Source organism: Stegostoma tigrinum, chromosome 7 (assembly GCF_030684315.1).
Source record: "Stegostoma tigrinum isolate sSteTig4 chromosome 7, sSteTig4.hap1, whole genome shotgun sequence".
Lineage (NCBI taxonomy): Eukaryota > Metazoa > Chordata > Chondrichthyes > Orectolobiformes > Stegostomatidae > Stegostoma > Stegostoma tigrinum.
The window spans coordinates 55076388-55093282 of NC_081360.1; the positions used below are offsets into that span (position 1 = coordinate 55076388).

The 16895-nt window shown below is 39.8% G+C and overlaps 1 protein-coding gene across 2 annotated transcripts in view; it reads left to right on the forward strand.

Moving 5' to 3' along the window:
- Nucleotides 1-16895, forward strand: part of LOC125453835 (G protein-activated inward rectifier potassium channel 1) — a 264116-nt gene that overhangs the window by 134277 nt on the left and 112944 nt on the right. The window contains exon 3 of one of the 2 annotated variants that reach the window (XM_059647281.1): nt 5150-5197. The exons of the other annotated variant lie outside the window; for it this stretch is intronic. Coding sequence (XP_059503264.1) covers nt 5150-5169 — 20 coding nt within the window. The 3' untranslated portion in view covers nt 5170-5197. Of the gene's footprint in view, nt 1-5149; nt 5198-16895 lie in introns of those variants that run through there. 2 annotated transcript variants of the gene reach the window in all.

The following is a 16895-nucleotide window of genomic DNA, read 5'->3' on the forward strand; positions in this document are numbered from 1 at the left end:
AATAAAAAAGAGCTGCCAAGACATTAATAACCATTAAAGTAATTTAAAATAGTGTTGAATTCCTGAATACAGGAAGTTACACTTATAGATATTCAGATTGAAACAAAATTGAAGTTATACAGTTTTAAACTATTTTCACGGCAATAAGTTTAATCTACACATTGAGAAATGGGAAAAAGACGCCATACTTCTGATCAGACTCGACATTAGAGATGGTCCTAACAGAACGCAACATTATAATTCATGGAGAAAACAGTTCCTAGGAAACAAACTTACTTCAGCATTGAATTACGAATCAGAAGCAGCATATATTAACATATTACAATATTTAGTAGATCCAATAGCTGATGATGTTATAAGTCACCAAACTAAAAAGAAGAAAAAAGACATATTTCTGATATTGTAAAGGCTCCTGACAATTATTTTAACATAACTAATGGAATCCTTAAACAGACAAGACATAACAAAACTGTTCAACTTCTTGGAGAATCCATAGACAGTTTTATTAATGACTTTTGTAGATTAGTTGAATATGGAACTTTGCGAACAGAATATTTGAGAAACAGAATTCCTAAAAGAATTTTTAATCTGTCATTATTATTATTTATTATTTGGACAAAAAAGTCCAAATCATCTTGGAAACAGGAAGCAGGAAAAATCACAGATGGACCTAGGGAGATGTGAAACAACATTAGACGAGCAGCGTAAAGAGAAACCCTGTTAATTTCATTCCATACAAACACTAACAGACCTATGACAAGTCAATGTAAAAAGTAGGCAACGTTTCAGATACTAAAGGTTAGCGTCAGCTATTTCAAGACTGTGCTGTGTTTATAAGAAACTAGATTGTTTACCAATTGACAAAAATGTTGCCTCACTTGTCTACTACTTAAAAGGGCAGGAGAGTGGTATTCGGACATATGTGAATAAAATGTCTTCCAAAACATTAAGGACATACTGATGTAAACAGATGTCCTGGAACACTACAGTCGATCTCTTCCAATTATTATAGCTGTGGACAATGTAGCTTCATGCATTGGAACAACGTTTTTCAAGAGCAATTTAATTGGTGTGGGAAATTGATATATCATCGTTCTAAGGCATTTTCGGACATGATGACACCTACACATTGTAGAGAAAGAGTACCTGTCAATCACAGGAGCATGCAAAAAGTCTTCAGATTACATCCTTGGCCTGAAAATTCTCATAGAGTCTGACCATTTTTCATTGGTTTTCTTGTTAGATTAGAATAGAGAATTTTTGACTCCACTTTATGATGTTTCCCTACATGAATGGTATGCTTAGGAAAAGGAGATCGACTCTCCAGAGGAACTGTCAACAAAGTTACAATGTATGATCAGGAATTCATTGATGATCTTGAATTATATGTTTAGGCCACAGAAGTACAGTGATGAGCAACCTAAAACATGCTAAATTAATTCTGATGAGAACAAAAGGAAGACCCAGAAGCATTGCTAATTATCAGTATTGTGTAGAAGGTTGGTCACACTAAAAGAACAGTAGATTGAGCTTGCAGATTTATTTAGAGACTCAAAAAAATTTCACTACAATGTATTGCTTATTGGTGGTAGATGGCAGCTTGGCGGTGACGGCGTCATTCAGAGATGGCAAACTAATCAAGTTATACCAGGGATACTTGGGCATTACCAAGTGCAGAGGCAGAACTTAGGGATCTGTGTATTGGCCAGGGATCCGAAAAAGGTTGACTACCATCACAGTGCAGTCAACATAGTGTCAACATCAACATCAACAATTTTCAAGCTAATGGCCTGCAGATCAAGACTAAATAAAAGTGTTCTGGAAGAATTGCCAACTCATTAGTTTGCTTGAATTTATAACATTAACAACTTGGTGAGGGCAGGTGTGGTGATAAATGTAATGTAGTTGTTTGTTTTAATTTACTTTTGATGGGTTAACTAAGGGGAAAAACTTGAGGGGGGTGTGATATCTTCTGGAAGGCAATGGATATGAAAGCATTAATCTCAGTTTACCTGAAGCATTTCCTACGCTAACATAGCAACTTGATAGAGAATCAGGTGTTGTGCCAAGCATTTGGACAGTCTTGAACAGTTCAGGGCAGTTGTAGTTAAGACAGCCATGTTGTCTGTGCATTGAGTTACCATCAATACAGTATAAGGTTACTACAATGTTAAAAAATATATATTTTGCTGCTTAAGGTAAATGTTGTTCCTGGTGAGACTGGCATCCTTCGCTGTAAACTGTTGAAGTGTCTTTCTGTGGATTGCCACCTTCCTATGGAGAGGTTTGAGTGTTACGTTCATCCTGAGGTTAATGCTCTTGTAAATTAGGAAGTAAATTGGAGTATGAAAAAGGATTGTTGGTGCCATTCTACCAAAGATACCTGGACGTTTTCATTATTTTAAGACTGACAAATTCGAAGCAGCTGGATTCAGTTCCCATGCATTTAACTTCAGTTGTTTGTGATCAATTTGAGATGTTCTTTGTTGAGAGTTTTCAGTTTTGATTTTCAGGGCATGTCTTTAATTTTTGTTTTCTACAGCAGAATCACACTTATTTCCAGGTTCTTTGATGATATTATCAATTGCAGTAATCCTTTCTTCCATCTAAGGGGATAGCAACAACTTTCCCAGATCAGGTCAATTCCAAGTATGAATATGTATAATCTCTCATGATCCTTTTATACTTAAATTTACATCCAAGCTAAATATAACAGCTAGAATTGTTTGGTCACCAGTTTTTCCTACTAGTGCAAACTTCTCTAGAGTAACAGTAGGCAAATGCACAAAAGCCTCTTTAGTTTTATCTTTCAGCACTTGGTCTTGACGTGACCTGCCTTATGACAACAAAATGCGTTTATCTCCTTGAATCATTTTAATCTCTCTATTGATTCTTTCACAATCTGGGAAAGACCTGTCTTTGCAGTAATGCTATTCCACCTCATTTTAATTAGTATCCTGTACATTAGCACTTTGCTTCTCTCCCAAGCTGCTTTGTCCAATAATGTGCTGTTCCTTGTATGTTTGCAAATTGTCATAACTATCAGCTAAAAGAGCTGATTTCCTTATACTAGGAACTTATTGATCTAGGTGACACTTGGTTCCTAAAGGAATACCGTTTTTAAATTCAATGTAAGTTTTACCAAATTCTGATTCAACTTCATTGGCTTGTACCATTCATTATAGATCATCAGTTTTTTTTTTCTGGTAATTTTCACAGTACTCCAAATTTGTCTCTTCCTCAGTCCTCTAAACTTTGTCTGTAGTTTTTTGGAATTAGCACATATGCAGTACTTGCAGCAACCATAATTGAGTCAGACATTTCAAACAATTTATGAGAAAAGGTTGAAAAAAATTACTTGGACTTTTTCTATATTATGTATAGTAGCTTTGTAACAATTTTCCATCTGCATTTTAATATGTTTTTTAAAACAAAGTACATCTCATCCTTTCATTATTGAATTTTGACATAGCAGTGTGGAGTTTGCACATTCTTCCTGTGTCTGCATGGGTTTCCTCTGGGTGCTCCGGTTTCCTCCCACAGTCCAAAGATGTGGATGCTAGTTGGATTGGCCATGCTAAATTGCCTGTAGTGTTCAGGGATGTGTAGATTAGATGGGCTGTAGCGGGGTGGGTTTGGGTGGGATGCTTTGAGATTCGGTGTGGACTGGTTGGGCTGAAGGGCCTGTTTCCACATTGTAGAGATTCTATGATTCTATGATATTCCTTGTTACATCAAAACTGGAAGCTAAATATAAGAGTTAATCTGCCTCCATACAGTCAAAACCTTTCTCCATCAGTTCAAATTTTCTGCCTTCTCTCTTGAAATTCTATCATAACCTTTCAAATTTTGCTTTCTTTTTATTTCTTATTCCTTTTTCCTATTTTCCTTTCTCATTTTTTATTACTGGAAATTCAATTACCTTAATTTGTAACTGGATTCAAGCAAATTCAATCTGTAATTTATCTGGATTAATATTTTCCTCCTCAAATGCTGAGCTGCTATCTCAACTATTCCACTTTAAGTTGAGGGCCAGTTTAAGAATGTTATTGAGATGCAACATACTTTCTTGTCCCTAGACTGTAACCTGCACAGCTACCATCTTCAGGTTATTAAAAACATCTCTGGACACGGGCCACAAGTATAGTCTAACCACGTGGAGGAATCAACTTGAGTTGTTTGATTGTTAGATTTTAAAGGAGATCCAGTTGGCTTTATTGGGAAGAAAGTATACAATCGAGTTTTGAGAAGATTTGTAGCTCAGGTTGAGGTTCTGGATGTGAGTTTGCTCGCTGAGCTGGAAGGTTTGTTTTCAGACGTTTTGTTACCTAGAATGGTGATGAAACGCCTGAAAACGAACCTTCCAGCTCAGCGAGCAAACTCACACCCAGAAAGTATACAATGTTTGTACATAGTCACATGGAAATAGCCCGAGTGCTGGCAAAGTTTAGATTGAGAATTTTTAAAGTTCCAGAAAAATATTGAGACGTCAAATTGCACATTGTTGGTATTTTAAAATGTCCATTCACGTCAAAAATAACGAGATTTAGTGCCTTAAAGATAGTTGATCTGTATTTCTACCTGACTACAAGGTCTATGTGATTCATATTGCTGCTTATTGGGTTTTAAGAGATGAGGGTTTCTAAGGTATGCCTGAAAACTGTCACATGAAGTTTCCCAGGGTTTGGGAGAGACGGAGAGACTAGAGGCCAAAATGACGATGGTTCATCACATAGGAATGCAGGTGGTATAATATGACATTTGATTTTACATTTGTGAGGTCACTGAATTTCTTGTGGCACAGGCTTAATTTCTGGATTTACCTCCACAGTAACCTATTCCTATTGATTTTTGAGCGTGTGTTTGGATTGGCTGCTGCCCCCCTGTAAACGCAGAACAGCCCTCGTCATGTTCATCTCCCCCACCAAGACCTCCAAAGTAATATCTGAAAACTTTGGAGGTTTGCTCTTTCCCAATTCATCTCGTTTTACGGTATTTCCAAAGTAAAATTCAATACCCGCATGACTACCAGCACTTCTTGCTACTGTCATGAATTTCTGTATTGCAAGTTGCATGCTAGCTTTAAAGAGTAGCTCAACGTGATGCTCAGAACTCACAATTTTGGTTTACCTGCTGATGTTTTTTGCAGGCAACAAGCAATGCAGTTAAGTGATAATGGGAAGTGCAGATGCTGGAGAATTCAAGATAACAAAGTGTGAAGCTGGATGAACACAGCAGGCCAAGCAGCATCTCAGGAGCACAAAAGCTGACGTTTTGGGCCTAGACCCTTCATAAGCAATGCAGTTAACATGCATTGTACATTCAATTAAACAGGCTGCACAAAGTTTGCATGTTGCCTCCATTATAATAATGAAACAAAATAATTAATCTCTCATTTTCAGGAGTTTTCCATCTACTCAGAATTGTAGATGATTAGTCTATTAAGATTGACATTTTCTCAAACAATTGGATATTTTCCAAAGCTTTCCATATGATTATTATTTTGCACAATTTGGGACTTTATGAATTGGCTTTAAACTATTGAGAAAAATTCCTGGATCAAAGGACTTGGTCCTGTCTGAATGATGGTAGGGAAAGGAAGCTCAGTTCTATTTGACAATATCTAAATGAGCCATAGTTGTTGTGTCAGCCTTCATAAGACACATAATCCTATGCTTAATCTATATTCTGAAATATGTCACTTATTTTCCCACTACAACTTACTTTCTTTAGTTGGGGCATTAAGCTTAGAGATCTTTGTGTGAAAAACAACATTAAATTTGAAAAAAAAACTTATGAAAGAAGTATAGCAAATTTCTGATAGTTGTGGTCAAAAGTAAACATATAAACATTTCAACTTATATCCAATCATGTAGCAAAGGAAAGGTATGGTGAATAATTTGGTTAGCATGAATTATTTGGTAATGTGTCTCATTGATGTCCTATAAACTGGTTGACAAGAACTGAATGTTAGAATTCAAACTGGATTATGTGACTATCCTAATGATATATTAACTGCATAATAACTGAAAGAAAATGTGAATAGCTTTTAATACATAATGTATTTGTAACAAAGGCTGGAGAACTTGTTTCCCTGTAGAGCGTGTGGGACGGGTTTTTTGGTTCAAAATCATTCTATCAGCCCCATTGGTTCACTCAGTGTGAAAAAATTCTATTGCTATAATGTATATTTCACAACACCAAAAATGGAATGGTACTATGGAAACCATTTTATTGCAGTGTCAGCTACTGTACTAAATGGTTTAATAATTGGGTACATTTTCTGTTTTAATTATAGTTGAACAAATGCTGCTACAGTATGTAGATTTCCTGCATAATTTTTCACAACCTTACACAATTTGACAAACATATTTGAAACGGCAATAAGATGGTTGTTCCATGAAATGGTTGCCTGGAACAAGTTTGCTTTACAGTTATGTCGTAAAAGATGAAGCTAATTGTATTGCAAAGAATCAACTATCATAATCAGAACTTATGACATGCTGCTTGCAGATGCTGGTGTAGGGGAGAACTAGGTTGCCTTGGAAACAAGTACATAAGTGGTGCCTCCTATACCGATTTTAGCATGAAATTAATCCCATTGATAGAATATGCACTACTGTGCAAAAGAGGAATCAGGACTAGATCTTTCAGTTTATTCTTTGGCATTTCAGCTTGTGGTTATAAAAATTGATTGATAGACTTATTGACTTCATAGATACAGCTGTGAAATATAAAGTGGGAGCATTGGAGCATTATATATATATGTTTGATAATTTAAAAACCTATCTCAACAATTCATAAAAGTACTTTAAAAATATTGTCAATGTAAAAGATCTGTAGTAATAGAGACCTCAAATACTTTTTAATGTTGTTTATATTGTTGTGCCATTCCAGAATCAGCCTATAGAAAGTTATTTTGACACTGATCTGTATTTCCTATTTCTTATGATTGTAATTTACATTACAGTTTTTGCATATTTTATGTTACTTTTTTATGATTGCCTTTTTTTAAAGCATTGGCACTTTTTATATAAAAATAGGGAAAGGTTACAGTTAGCTGCAGATTTTTTGCTATATTTGAATGATTATTAGTCTGTATTGCAGCTTTTTGGTTTTAAACAATAATAGTTGGTTCACTGAGTGTTAAAACAGACATACTGAAAAAGATTATTTCATTAACAGAAGATAATGGTTTTTATAATAATAAGTTACAAAAGAGTTGCACTGCAGCTGATGTAGTACAGTTACCAAACATAGGGGCCACCAGAAAGCTGCAAATAAACATTGTGCTGTACTCGTTTTCATGTTCCTCTTTAATCAATGATTTAGAGGTTTACAATGTAATTTAGGGAGCTGTTCTACTTTGTTGAGATGCAAAATATGCTTACAAAAATCAAATGCATGCACTCATCAATTCTGTTTGCCTTGAGAAGGTGGTTATGAATAGCCTTCTTGAAAGCTTGCAACCCATTGAGTGTTGTTACAATAGCATCTCTGTAGGGATTTTGACCCAACACAGGTGAAAGAACAAGATGTATTTTTAGTCATATCTTGTGTGGCTTGGAGGGAAACTGTTGGATGCTGGTGTCTCTAGTCACCTGATGTGCTTGGTCTTTCAGCTGTTGTTGAAGGAGGCATTGTGGGTTGCTACAGTGCATCTTGTAGATCAGTATTTTCCAGCCCTTTTCGGGGTGTGATTATAGGTTAGAAGGGTATGATGATCAGTTTAGTTAGGGCATAGTTATAGACGTGTTCAGAGCTGTTGGAGTATGGGTGGGGATTGGGTGGCTCTGCTAGTGTATTGTCAGCTAGACTGAGGTGATATTGTTCAGAATGAGGAGCGTTGGAGCTTCTGGTGATAGGGAAGAGTGTGGTGGGACAGAGGTCGGGGTGAAGCAAACAATCATAAGATGAAAAAGCCATTTCCATGGGAAGAGAAGAAAACAACTTTAAAGGGGCCTTGCAGCTGTCCATTCTCAGTTTGAGTGTCATGGCTATAATTGCTGCTTTGGAGAGCCATCCCTCAACCACCATGAGCGATGTGACCCACAGTTTGGGAATCATTGTTGTAGATGGTATATACTGGAGCCAAGGAGGGAGGGTATGTTAAAGGTGGTAGTGGTGTTAATCAATCTACCTTGTCCTGGATGTTGTAGAATGCCTTAATATTTTTGGAAGTACACTTTTTTTAAACAGGTAGGGATTATTCCATCACATTTTTGACTTGTGCCTTGTGGAAGGTAGACATGCTTTGGGATGTTTGTTGGTGAATTACTCAGTACAGTTCCTGAAATCAAAGTATTTATATGGCTGGTTCATGAATGTTACTTGCAGCTTATCATGCAAAACCTGAAAGCTGTCTTGATCTTGTTACATTCTGTCAGCCTGCTTCATTTTTCAAAAACTGTGAACAGTGCATTGCATCCTTAGTGGAGTTGACAAGGCTGTGAAAATAAAGCTCATTAGATTCTTGACTTTATTGATGTCGTCCTTTCTTATACAGCTGTGTGAAATCTTTTGAAAGACATTGCTTCAGTTTCTACCGGAAAGAAATATTAATATGCTGGGAATGATGTCAAAACTTAGAAAATGTGCAAAAGGGATTTTTTGAATTGCAGTAGGGCTGAGGGGCATCAAATATGTGGAGAGATCGAGGAATCTGGTATTCTTCTTAGAGCAGAGAAGGCTAGGAGAAATTTTGGTTATGGTATTCAACATAAAACATAGGAGATGGTGTAGATTATTTGGCTCATCATGTTTGTCCTACCATTCAGTATGGTCATGGTTGATCCAATTGTGGTCTTAAACTCCACTTCTTGCCTACTGCATATAACTCTTGACTCCATAATAAATCATAAAAGGCTTTGATAGATTTTCAGTTGCAGATAGTTGTTAACTAGAGATCACAAATCTTAGTTGATTGATGAATGAAACATTTGCGCCTTTTAGAAACAGTTTTATATGGCAAGGTGTTGTGGAATGCATTCCCTTAATGTTTGATGGAAGCAGATTCAATAGTAACTCTCAAATGGAACGTAGACATTCGAAAGGGAAACATTGGAGACTTATGGGGAAAGAGCACAGGAATTGAAATTGAAAAAAAATTGGACAGCCACACTGAAGAGGCAGTTCAGACCCTATCACACTGCTGGAAGTAATAAGCATTCGTGGTAGCAAGTTGCTGTAAATGTTCAATAGCAAGGCTGAGAAGAATTCCTGCCCCCTCACTTCAAACTGTACAGGTAAACTTATAGAGTCATGCATCACAGAAGAGGCCTTTAGTCCGTAGAAACTACTCTGACTTTTCTACATGAAAACCACTTTTCAGCACTTAGCCTGTGGCCCGAAAGGACTAATGAAACCTTTTATACAGGTGCTCTTCCCTTGTGTGACAGACAAAGACAGGGAGCCAACTTAGTGTTTAATTAAATAAGCCCTACTTTATTTTAACTCTTTAAGTACCAACACTCAATATAAAACATACATAATTGCAATATTTACTTGTTACTTCATGTAACTTAAGTACAACTTTAACTCACTTTTAATTTCACTTTACCTTACTTTACTTAATTCACATTAAACACTAACTCTAACTTTAACTCTGTAAGTTTGGCTTGAAACAGATATTAGCCCGATTCAAGTCAAGTGGCCAACTTTGTTTTCAGTGTGGATCTTGCCTCGTAGTTCTTTGTCTTCTCTGAAGATAACTTTAGGGCACATACCTTTCAAACTTTGGTCTTGAAGGCTCCTCCTGCAGAATTCTTTGTTCTGCTAACTCTTATCCCAAAATGTGCTCATTCCTCAAGAAAACACTCTGGCACACAGCCAATGTGTTGACCAAGCCTGGTCACAGTGTTTGATCTCAGCCAATAGAGTTTACTGGGAAACAACTCCAAAATGTTTATGATAAATCATAAAGAGACTTGTTCCATGATCCATATAAGGTAATAGTGGTGCCAGAATGTATATATTATAATTCTTCCTCACTACTAGCCACTCAGCCAATTTTCATGTAATCCATATCAAGCCTGTTGCTTTTCCATCTATGTCGTTAATGTATATCATTATCAAAAAGGGATTCAGCACTGATCCCTGTGGTATGCCACTGGGCACTGGCTTCCAGTCACACAAACAGTCTTCTACCACCACATTCTATCTCCGACCACTAAGGTAATATGGATCCACCTTCCCATGTTACCCTGGATCCCATGTGCTTTTACCTTTCTTTATTAGTCTGCCATGTGCGACCTTGTGAAAGGTTCTGCTGATAGCCATATAAACTGCGTCAACTCTGCTACCCTCATCTACATATCTGATGACCTCCTTGAAAAGTTCAATCAAATTTGTTAGGCATGACTACTTTTGATAAAACCATGCTGATTCTCCCTGATCAAGCCTGATGTTATTTATCATGAAGAGAAAATTACCCTCCAAATGATGTTAAAATATTCAAAGTGCCACTGTAAAGAAATTCCACATTTCAAGGAACAATCACTGAAAACTCAGAGGTAGTAAGAACTCCAAATGCTGGAGTCATAGATAACACAGTGTGCAGCTGGAGGAGCACAACAGGCCAGGCATCATCAGATGAGCAGGAAAGCTGACATTTTGGGTTGGGACCCCTGAAGAAGGGTCCTGATCCAAAATGTCAACTTTCCTCCTCCTCTGATGCTGCCTGGCCTGCTCTGTTCCTCCAGCTCCACCCTGTGTTAGTCACTGAAAACTGTTCAGTTACCAGCTGTTGACCTGTTCCATTTGGGACTATCTTAAAGATATGTGTGAATAATTTACCTTTTCTTTTGATACGTATACTAGTAGTGATATGAACTACCTGTAATTATTCTTACGCTAAACTTTGCAAAAGTCAGTACCCATTGCATCTAAAATCCTCCATATAATACAACAGAATTGCTACATAACTGTAAGGTACAACTGTCCACTTTTCTACAACAAATAAATTAATGAGAAACAAAAACAGAAACTGCATTGAAGAAGGGTCTCTGGACCCAAATTGTTAACTCTGTTTCTCTCTTTACAGATTCTGCCAGACCTGCTGAGTTGATCCAGCAATTTCTGATTTTGTTTCAAAATTCCAGCATCCACAGTTCCTTGATAGTTTTATAAATTAGAGTCCAATGCATAATAGCCTAGACTTCAATACTTGCATAATGACAATTCTGAAGTTCAAACTTTTCGCAAGTGAATAAGCATGAAATATTTAAACAATGTACTTCTAATTTTCATATGAAGTATAGTTTGATAGTGGATTTCATTCTTTCATACTTAAGACTTTTAATGCTTGCTGGTAGTGATATAATTTGAAGAAAACTATATTTAAAAGAACATTATTATCAGTTTGGGGAGTTTAGCAAATAGGCTCAGTTCTAGAAACAATCCGGATCAACCTATGTAGTAGTTACCATGGTTACTACTGGGTAACATCTGTGGCATAACAGAGTTTTTCCCAGTGGGTTTTGTTTGAATGCTTCAATTTTTTATAGCACTTCATTACTGACTATATGTATCACAGCTTTGTGACTGTAAAGTGTTCTTAATGACCTTCAGTATACGGTTATAACCTCTCTTTGCTCCAGCTTTGCTTCTGCTCTCTTGATTTAAAAGCACCCATGTTATTTCTGCTGTTTGCATCATTTTATCATTCAACTTTTTTCTTCATTACCATAGTTCTGATCACTTGTCTACCTTCACTTTGTGCAGCCCTATTTATTTTTATTCATTTATGGCATGGGGGCAGTGGCTGGCTCGGCCAGATTTATTGTCCATGCTTAATTGTCTGGAGGGCAATTAAAAGTCAACCATATTGCAGTGGATCTGGAATCACTTGAAGGCCAGACCAGGCAGGGATGGCAGTTTCCTTCTCTAAAGGACGCATGGTCATCATTAGACTCTTAATCCCAGATTTTTATTGAATTCAGATACTAACATCTGCCATGGTGGAATTTGAACCTGGGAACCCAGAAAATTACCTGGGTCTCTGGCTGAACAGTCCAGTGATAATGCCATAAGGGCATCACCTCCCCATAATTTCTAGTTCTGTTATTTTTATATTTTCTATTTGCCGGTGCTGAAGTACAAAACCCTGCGTAAAACAGATGCAAAACGCAGAGCAATCATTCAAGCAAAAGTGCATCAATCAAAAAAGTATGAAATCTTGTGGAGGTGATGGAAGTTGATGAAAGCCCCTCATCACATCATCAGAGACAGGCCTGCCACATCTTGTTGCATTCAGTTCAGCAGCAGACGTTTCCCTAGGATCAAGGGCCACTAGGACAGTTATCTGGCCTGTTTTGTAAGACTGCATGATAATGAAATACCAAAGAGCACTTAGATTGGCAATGGGTGATGGCCTCGTAGTATTATCGCTAGATTATTAATCCAGAAATTCAACTAATGTTCTGGGGACCGGGGTTTGAATCCCACCACTGCAGATGGTGGAATTTGAATACAATAAAAACAGCTGGAATTAAGAATCTACTGATGACCATGAAATCACTGCCGATTGTCGGAAAAACACATCTGGCTTACTAACACCCTTCAGGGAAAGAACGCTGCCATTCTCATCTGGTCTGGCTGATATATGATTCCAGACCTGAATCAGTGTGGTTGACTCTCAGCTGCCCTCTGAAATGGTCTAGCAAGTCATTCAGTTGTACCAATTCTACAACGTCTCAAAGAAATGAAACCGGATGGGTCACCTGGCATTGACCTAGGCACCAGAAAAGACAACAGCAGAAGCAACCCTGTAGACCCTGCGAAGTCCTTTTAATAAAACTTGGGGGATAGTGTCAAAATTGGAAGAACTGTCTCACAGACCAGTCAAGCAACAGCCTGACACAGTCATACTCACAGAATCATATTTTACAGACAATGTCCCAGTGACGCCCAGTTTGGGTTCCGTCAGAGCCACTCAGCTCCAGACTTCATTACAGCATTGGTTTAAGTATGGGCAAAAGAGCTGAATACCAGAGGTGATGTAAGAGTCACAATCCTTGACATCAAGGCTGCATTCAACCAAATGTGGCATCAAGGAGCACTGGCAAAACTGGAATCAATGGGTATTGGGGGCAAACTTGCCAGTGGTTGGAGTCATACCTGACACATAGGAAGATGGCTGTGGTTGTTGGCAGTCAATCATTTCAGCTCCAGGACATTTCTGCAGGAGACCTCAGGGTAGTGTCATAGGTCCAACCACCTTCAGCTGCTTCATCAATGACCTTTCCACTATCATACGGTCAGAAATGGGGATATTTGCCAACGATTACACAATGTTCAGCACCATTTGTGACTCCTCAGATACTGAAGCAGGTTCAAATGCAACAAGATCGAGACAATATCCAGGCTTGGGCTGACAAGCAGCAAATGACATTCGTGCCATGCAAATGTCAAGCCATGGCCATCACCAATAAAAGATAATAAGACTACCACCCCTTGAATTTCAGTGGTGTTACCATCATTAAATCTCCCACTATTGACATCCTGGGAATTATCATTGACCAGAAGCTCAACTGGACCCACCACATTAACAGAGATAATGGGAACTGCAGATGCTGGAGAATCCAAGACAACAAAGTGTGGGGATGGATGAACACAGCAGGCCAAGCAGCATCCCAGGAGCACAAAAGCCGACATTTCTGATGAAGGGTTTAGGCCCGAAATGTCGGCTTTTGTGCTCCTGGGATGCTGCTTGGCCTGCTGTGTTCATCCAGCCCCACACTTTGTTGTCACCACATTAACAGAGTGGCTACAAGAGCAGGCCAGAAGCTATGAATACTGTGACAAGTAACTCACCTCCTGGCTCCTCAAAGCCTGTCTATCATCTACAAGGCACAAGTCAGGACCGTGATGAAATACTCCCCACTTGGCTGGATGATTGTAGACTCAACAACACTCAAGAAGTTTGACATCATCCAGGATAAAGCAGCCCTTTTGATTGGCATTACATCCACAAGCATCCACTCCCTCCCCCACTGATGCTCAGTAGCGGTAGTGTGTTCTGTCTACAAGATGTACTGCAGAAATTTACCAAAGATCCTCAGACAGCACCTTCCAAACCCACAACCACTTCCATCTAGAAGGACAAGGGTAGCAGATACGTGGGAACACTGCCACCTCCAGGTTCCCCTCCAAGTCACTCTCCATCCTGACTTGGAAATATATCGCCATTCCTTCACTATTGCTGGGTCAAAATTCCTGGAATTCCACCATTACCCCCCCCCCCCCATTAGCATTGTGGGTCAACCCATGGCAGGAGGACTGCAGTGGTTCAATAAGGCAGCTCACCACCACCTTCTCAGGGGCAACTAGGGATAGTCAAGGAATGCTGGCCAGCTAGCAATCCCCACATACCACAAATGGAAAGGAAACAAAGCGCTGCTTCACCACCCCTGGATGTGTCTTGTCTCAGTGGTAGTAGAAACCCTGTTGTGGCAGCAGCATAGTGGAATACAGTTGGGAGGCAGTTGCCCTGGGAGTCCTCAACATTGACTCCACACTCCATGAAGTCTCATGGCTTCAGGTTAAACATCGGCAAGGTAACCTGCTGCTGATTACCATGTACGGTCCTTCCTGAGCCGATGAATCAGTACTCCACCATGTTGAACAAAACTTAGAGGAAGTTCTGAGGATGACAGAGCACAAAATGTACTCTGGGTGGGGGAAATGAAAGTGCACCTCCAAGAGTGGGCAGCAGTGGATTTGATTGAGCTGTTGGGTCCTAAAGGGCATAGCTGCTAGACTGAGTCTGTGGGAATTGTGAGAGAACCAACATATTCGACCTCATCTGCCAGTCTGCCAGCTGCAGATGCATCTGCCCATGACAATATCAGTAAGAGCAACCACCACACAGTCCTTGTGGAATTGAAGTCCCTTCTTCACAATACAAATAACCTTTATTGTGTTGTGTGCACTGTCACCGTGCAAAATAGGACAGACTTTGAATAGAGCTAGCAATTCAACACTAGGCATCCATGAGGTGCAGTGAGCCATCAACAGCAGCAGAATTGTACTCCAGCACAACCCTAACCTCATGGCGCAACATATCCGCCATCCAACCATTACCATCAAGCCAAGGGATCAACCCTGGCTCAATAGAGAGTGCTGGAGGGCATGTTAAGAGTAACACCAAGCATACCTGAAGTTGAGATGTCAACCTGCTGAAGCCACCAAACAAGACTACTCGAATGCCAAACAACGAAAGCAGCTAGTGACAGACAGAGCTAAGCAATCCCACAACCAGTGGATCAGATCTGAGCTCTGCAATCCTGCCACATCCGGTCGTGAATGGTGGTGGATGATTAAACAACTCACTGGAGGAGGAGGGTCCATAAATATCTCCATTCTCAATGGTGAAAGAATCCAGCACATCAGTGCAATAGATAAGGCTGAAGCTTCCACAGCAGTCTTCAGCCAGAATTGCTGAGTAGATGATCCATCTTTGCGTCCTCCACTGGCCCCCAGCATTGCAGATACCAGTCTTCAGCCAATTTGATTCACTCCACGTGATATCAAGAAACAGTTGGAGACACTGAATACTGCAAAGGCTACGGGCCCTGATAATATTCCAGCAATAGTACTGAAGGCTTGTTCTCCAGAACTTACTGTTCCCCAATCCAAGCTGTTCCAGTACAGTTACAACACTGGTATCTACCTGAAATTGTGGAAAATTGACCAGGTATGCTCTGTACATAGCTGGACAAATCCGACCTAGTCAATTACTGCCCCATCAGTCTACTCTCGATCATCAGTAAAGCGATGGAAGTTGTCATCAACAGTGCTATCAAGCAGCACCTGCTCAGCAGTAACTTGCTCAGTGATGCTCAGTTCGGGTTCTGACAGGGCGACCCAGCTCCTGACCTCATTACAGCTGAGGTTCAAACATGGACGAAAGAGCTGAATTCCACAGGTGAGGTGAGAGTGACAGCCCTTGATATCAAGGCTGCATTCAGCTGAGAGTGGTACCAAGGAGCCTTATCAAAACTGGAATCAAAGGGTACTGGGGGTAAACTGTCCGGTGGTTGGAGTCATATCTGACACATAGGAAGATGGCCATCGTTGTTGGACGTCAGTCATCTCAGCTCCAGAACATCTCTGCACGAGTTACCCAGGGTAGTGCCCTAGGTCCAACCACCTTCAGCTGCTTCACCTTCATCAATGACCTTTCCTCTATCATAAGGTCAGAAATGGGTATGTTCATCAATGATTGCACAATGTTCAGCACCCTTTGCGATTTCTCAGATACTGAAGCAGCCTATGTTCAAATGCCACAAGATCTGGACAGTATCCATCTTCGGCTGACAAGTGGCAGGTACACATATGCTAGGCTATAACCATCACCAACAACTGGTATCTACCCGACATTCCTTGACATTCAATGGTGTTACTGTCACTGAATCCCCTACTATCAACATCATGGGGGTTAGCATTGACCAGAAGCTCAACTGGACTCACCACTTAAAGGCAGAGGCCACAAGAGCAGATCAGAAGCTAGAAATACTGCAGTGAGTAACACACCTCCTAACTCCCAGAGCCTGTCCAGGAATCTACAAGGCAAAAATCAGGAGTGTCATTGGAACACTCCTCACTTGCCTGGATGAGTGCAGCCCCAACACCCAAGAAGCTTGACACCATCCATGACAAAGCAGCCGGCTTGATTGGCATTACATTCACAAGCATCCACCCTTGGAGGAGCAACCCACCCAGACCTAAGTCCCTACCCTATCCCCGTAACCCTGCATTTCCCAACAAAATCCACCCAACCTACACATCACTGGACCCTATGAGCCAATCCACCTAACCTGCACAACTTTGGACTGTAGAATGAAACCAGAGCACCCGGCAGAAACCCACGCACACATGGGGAGAAGGTGCAAACT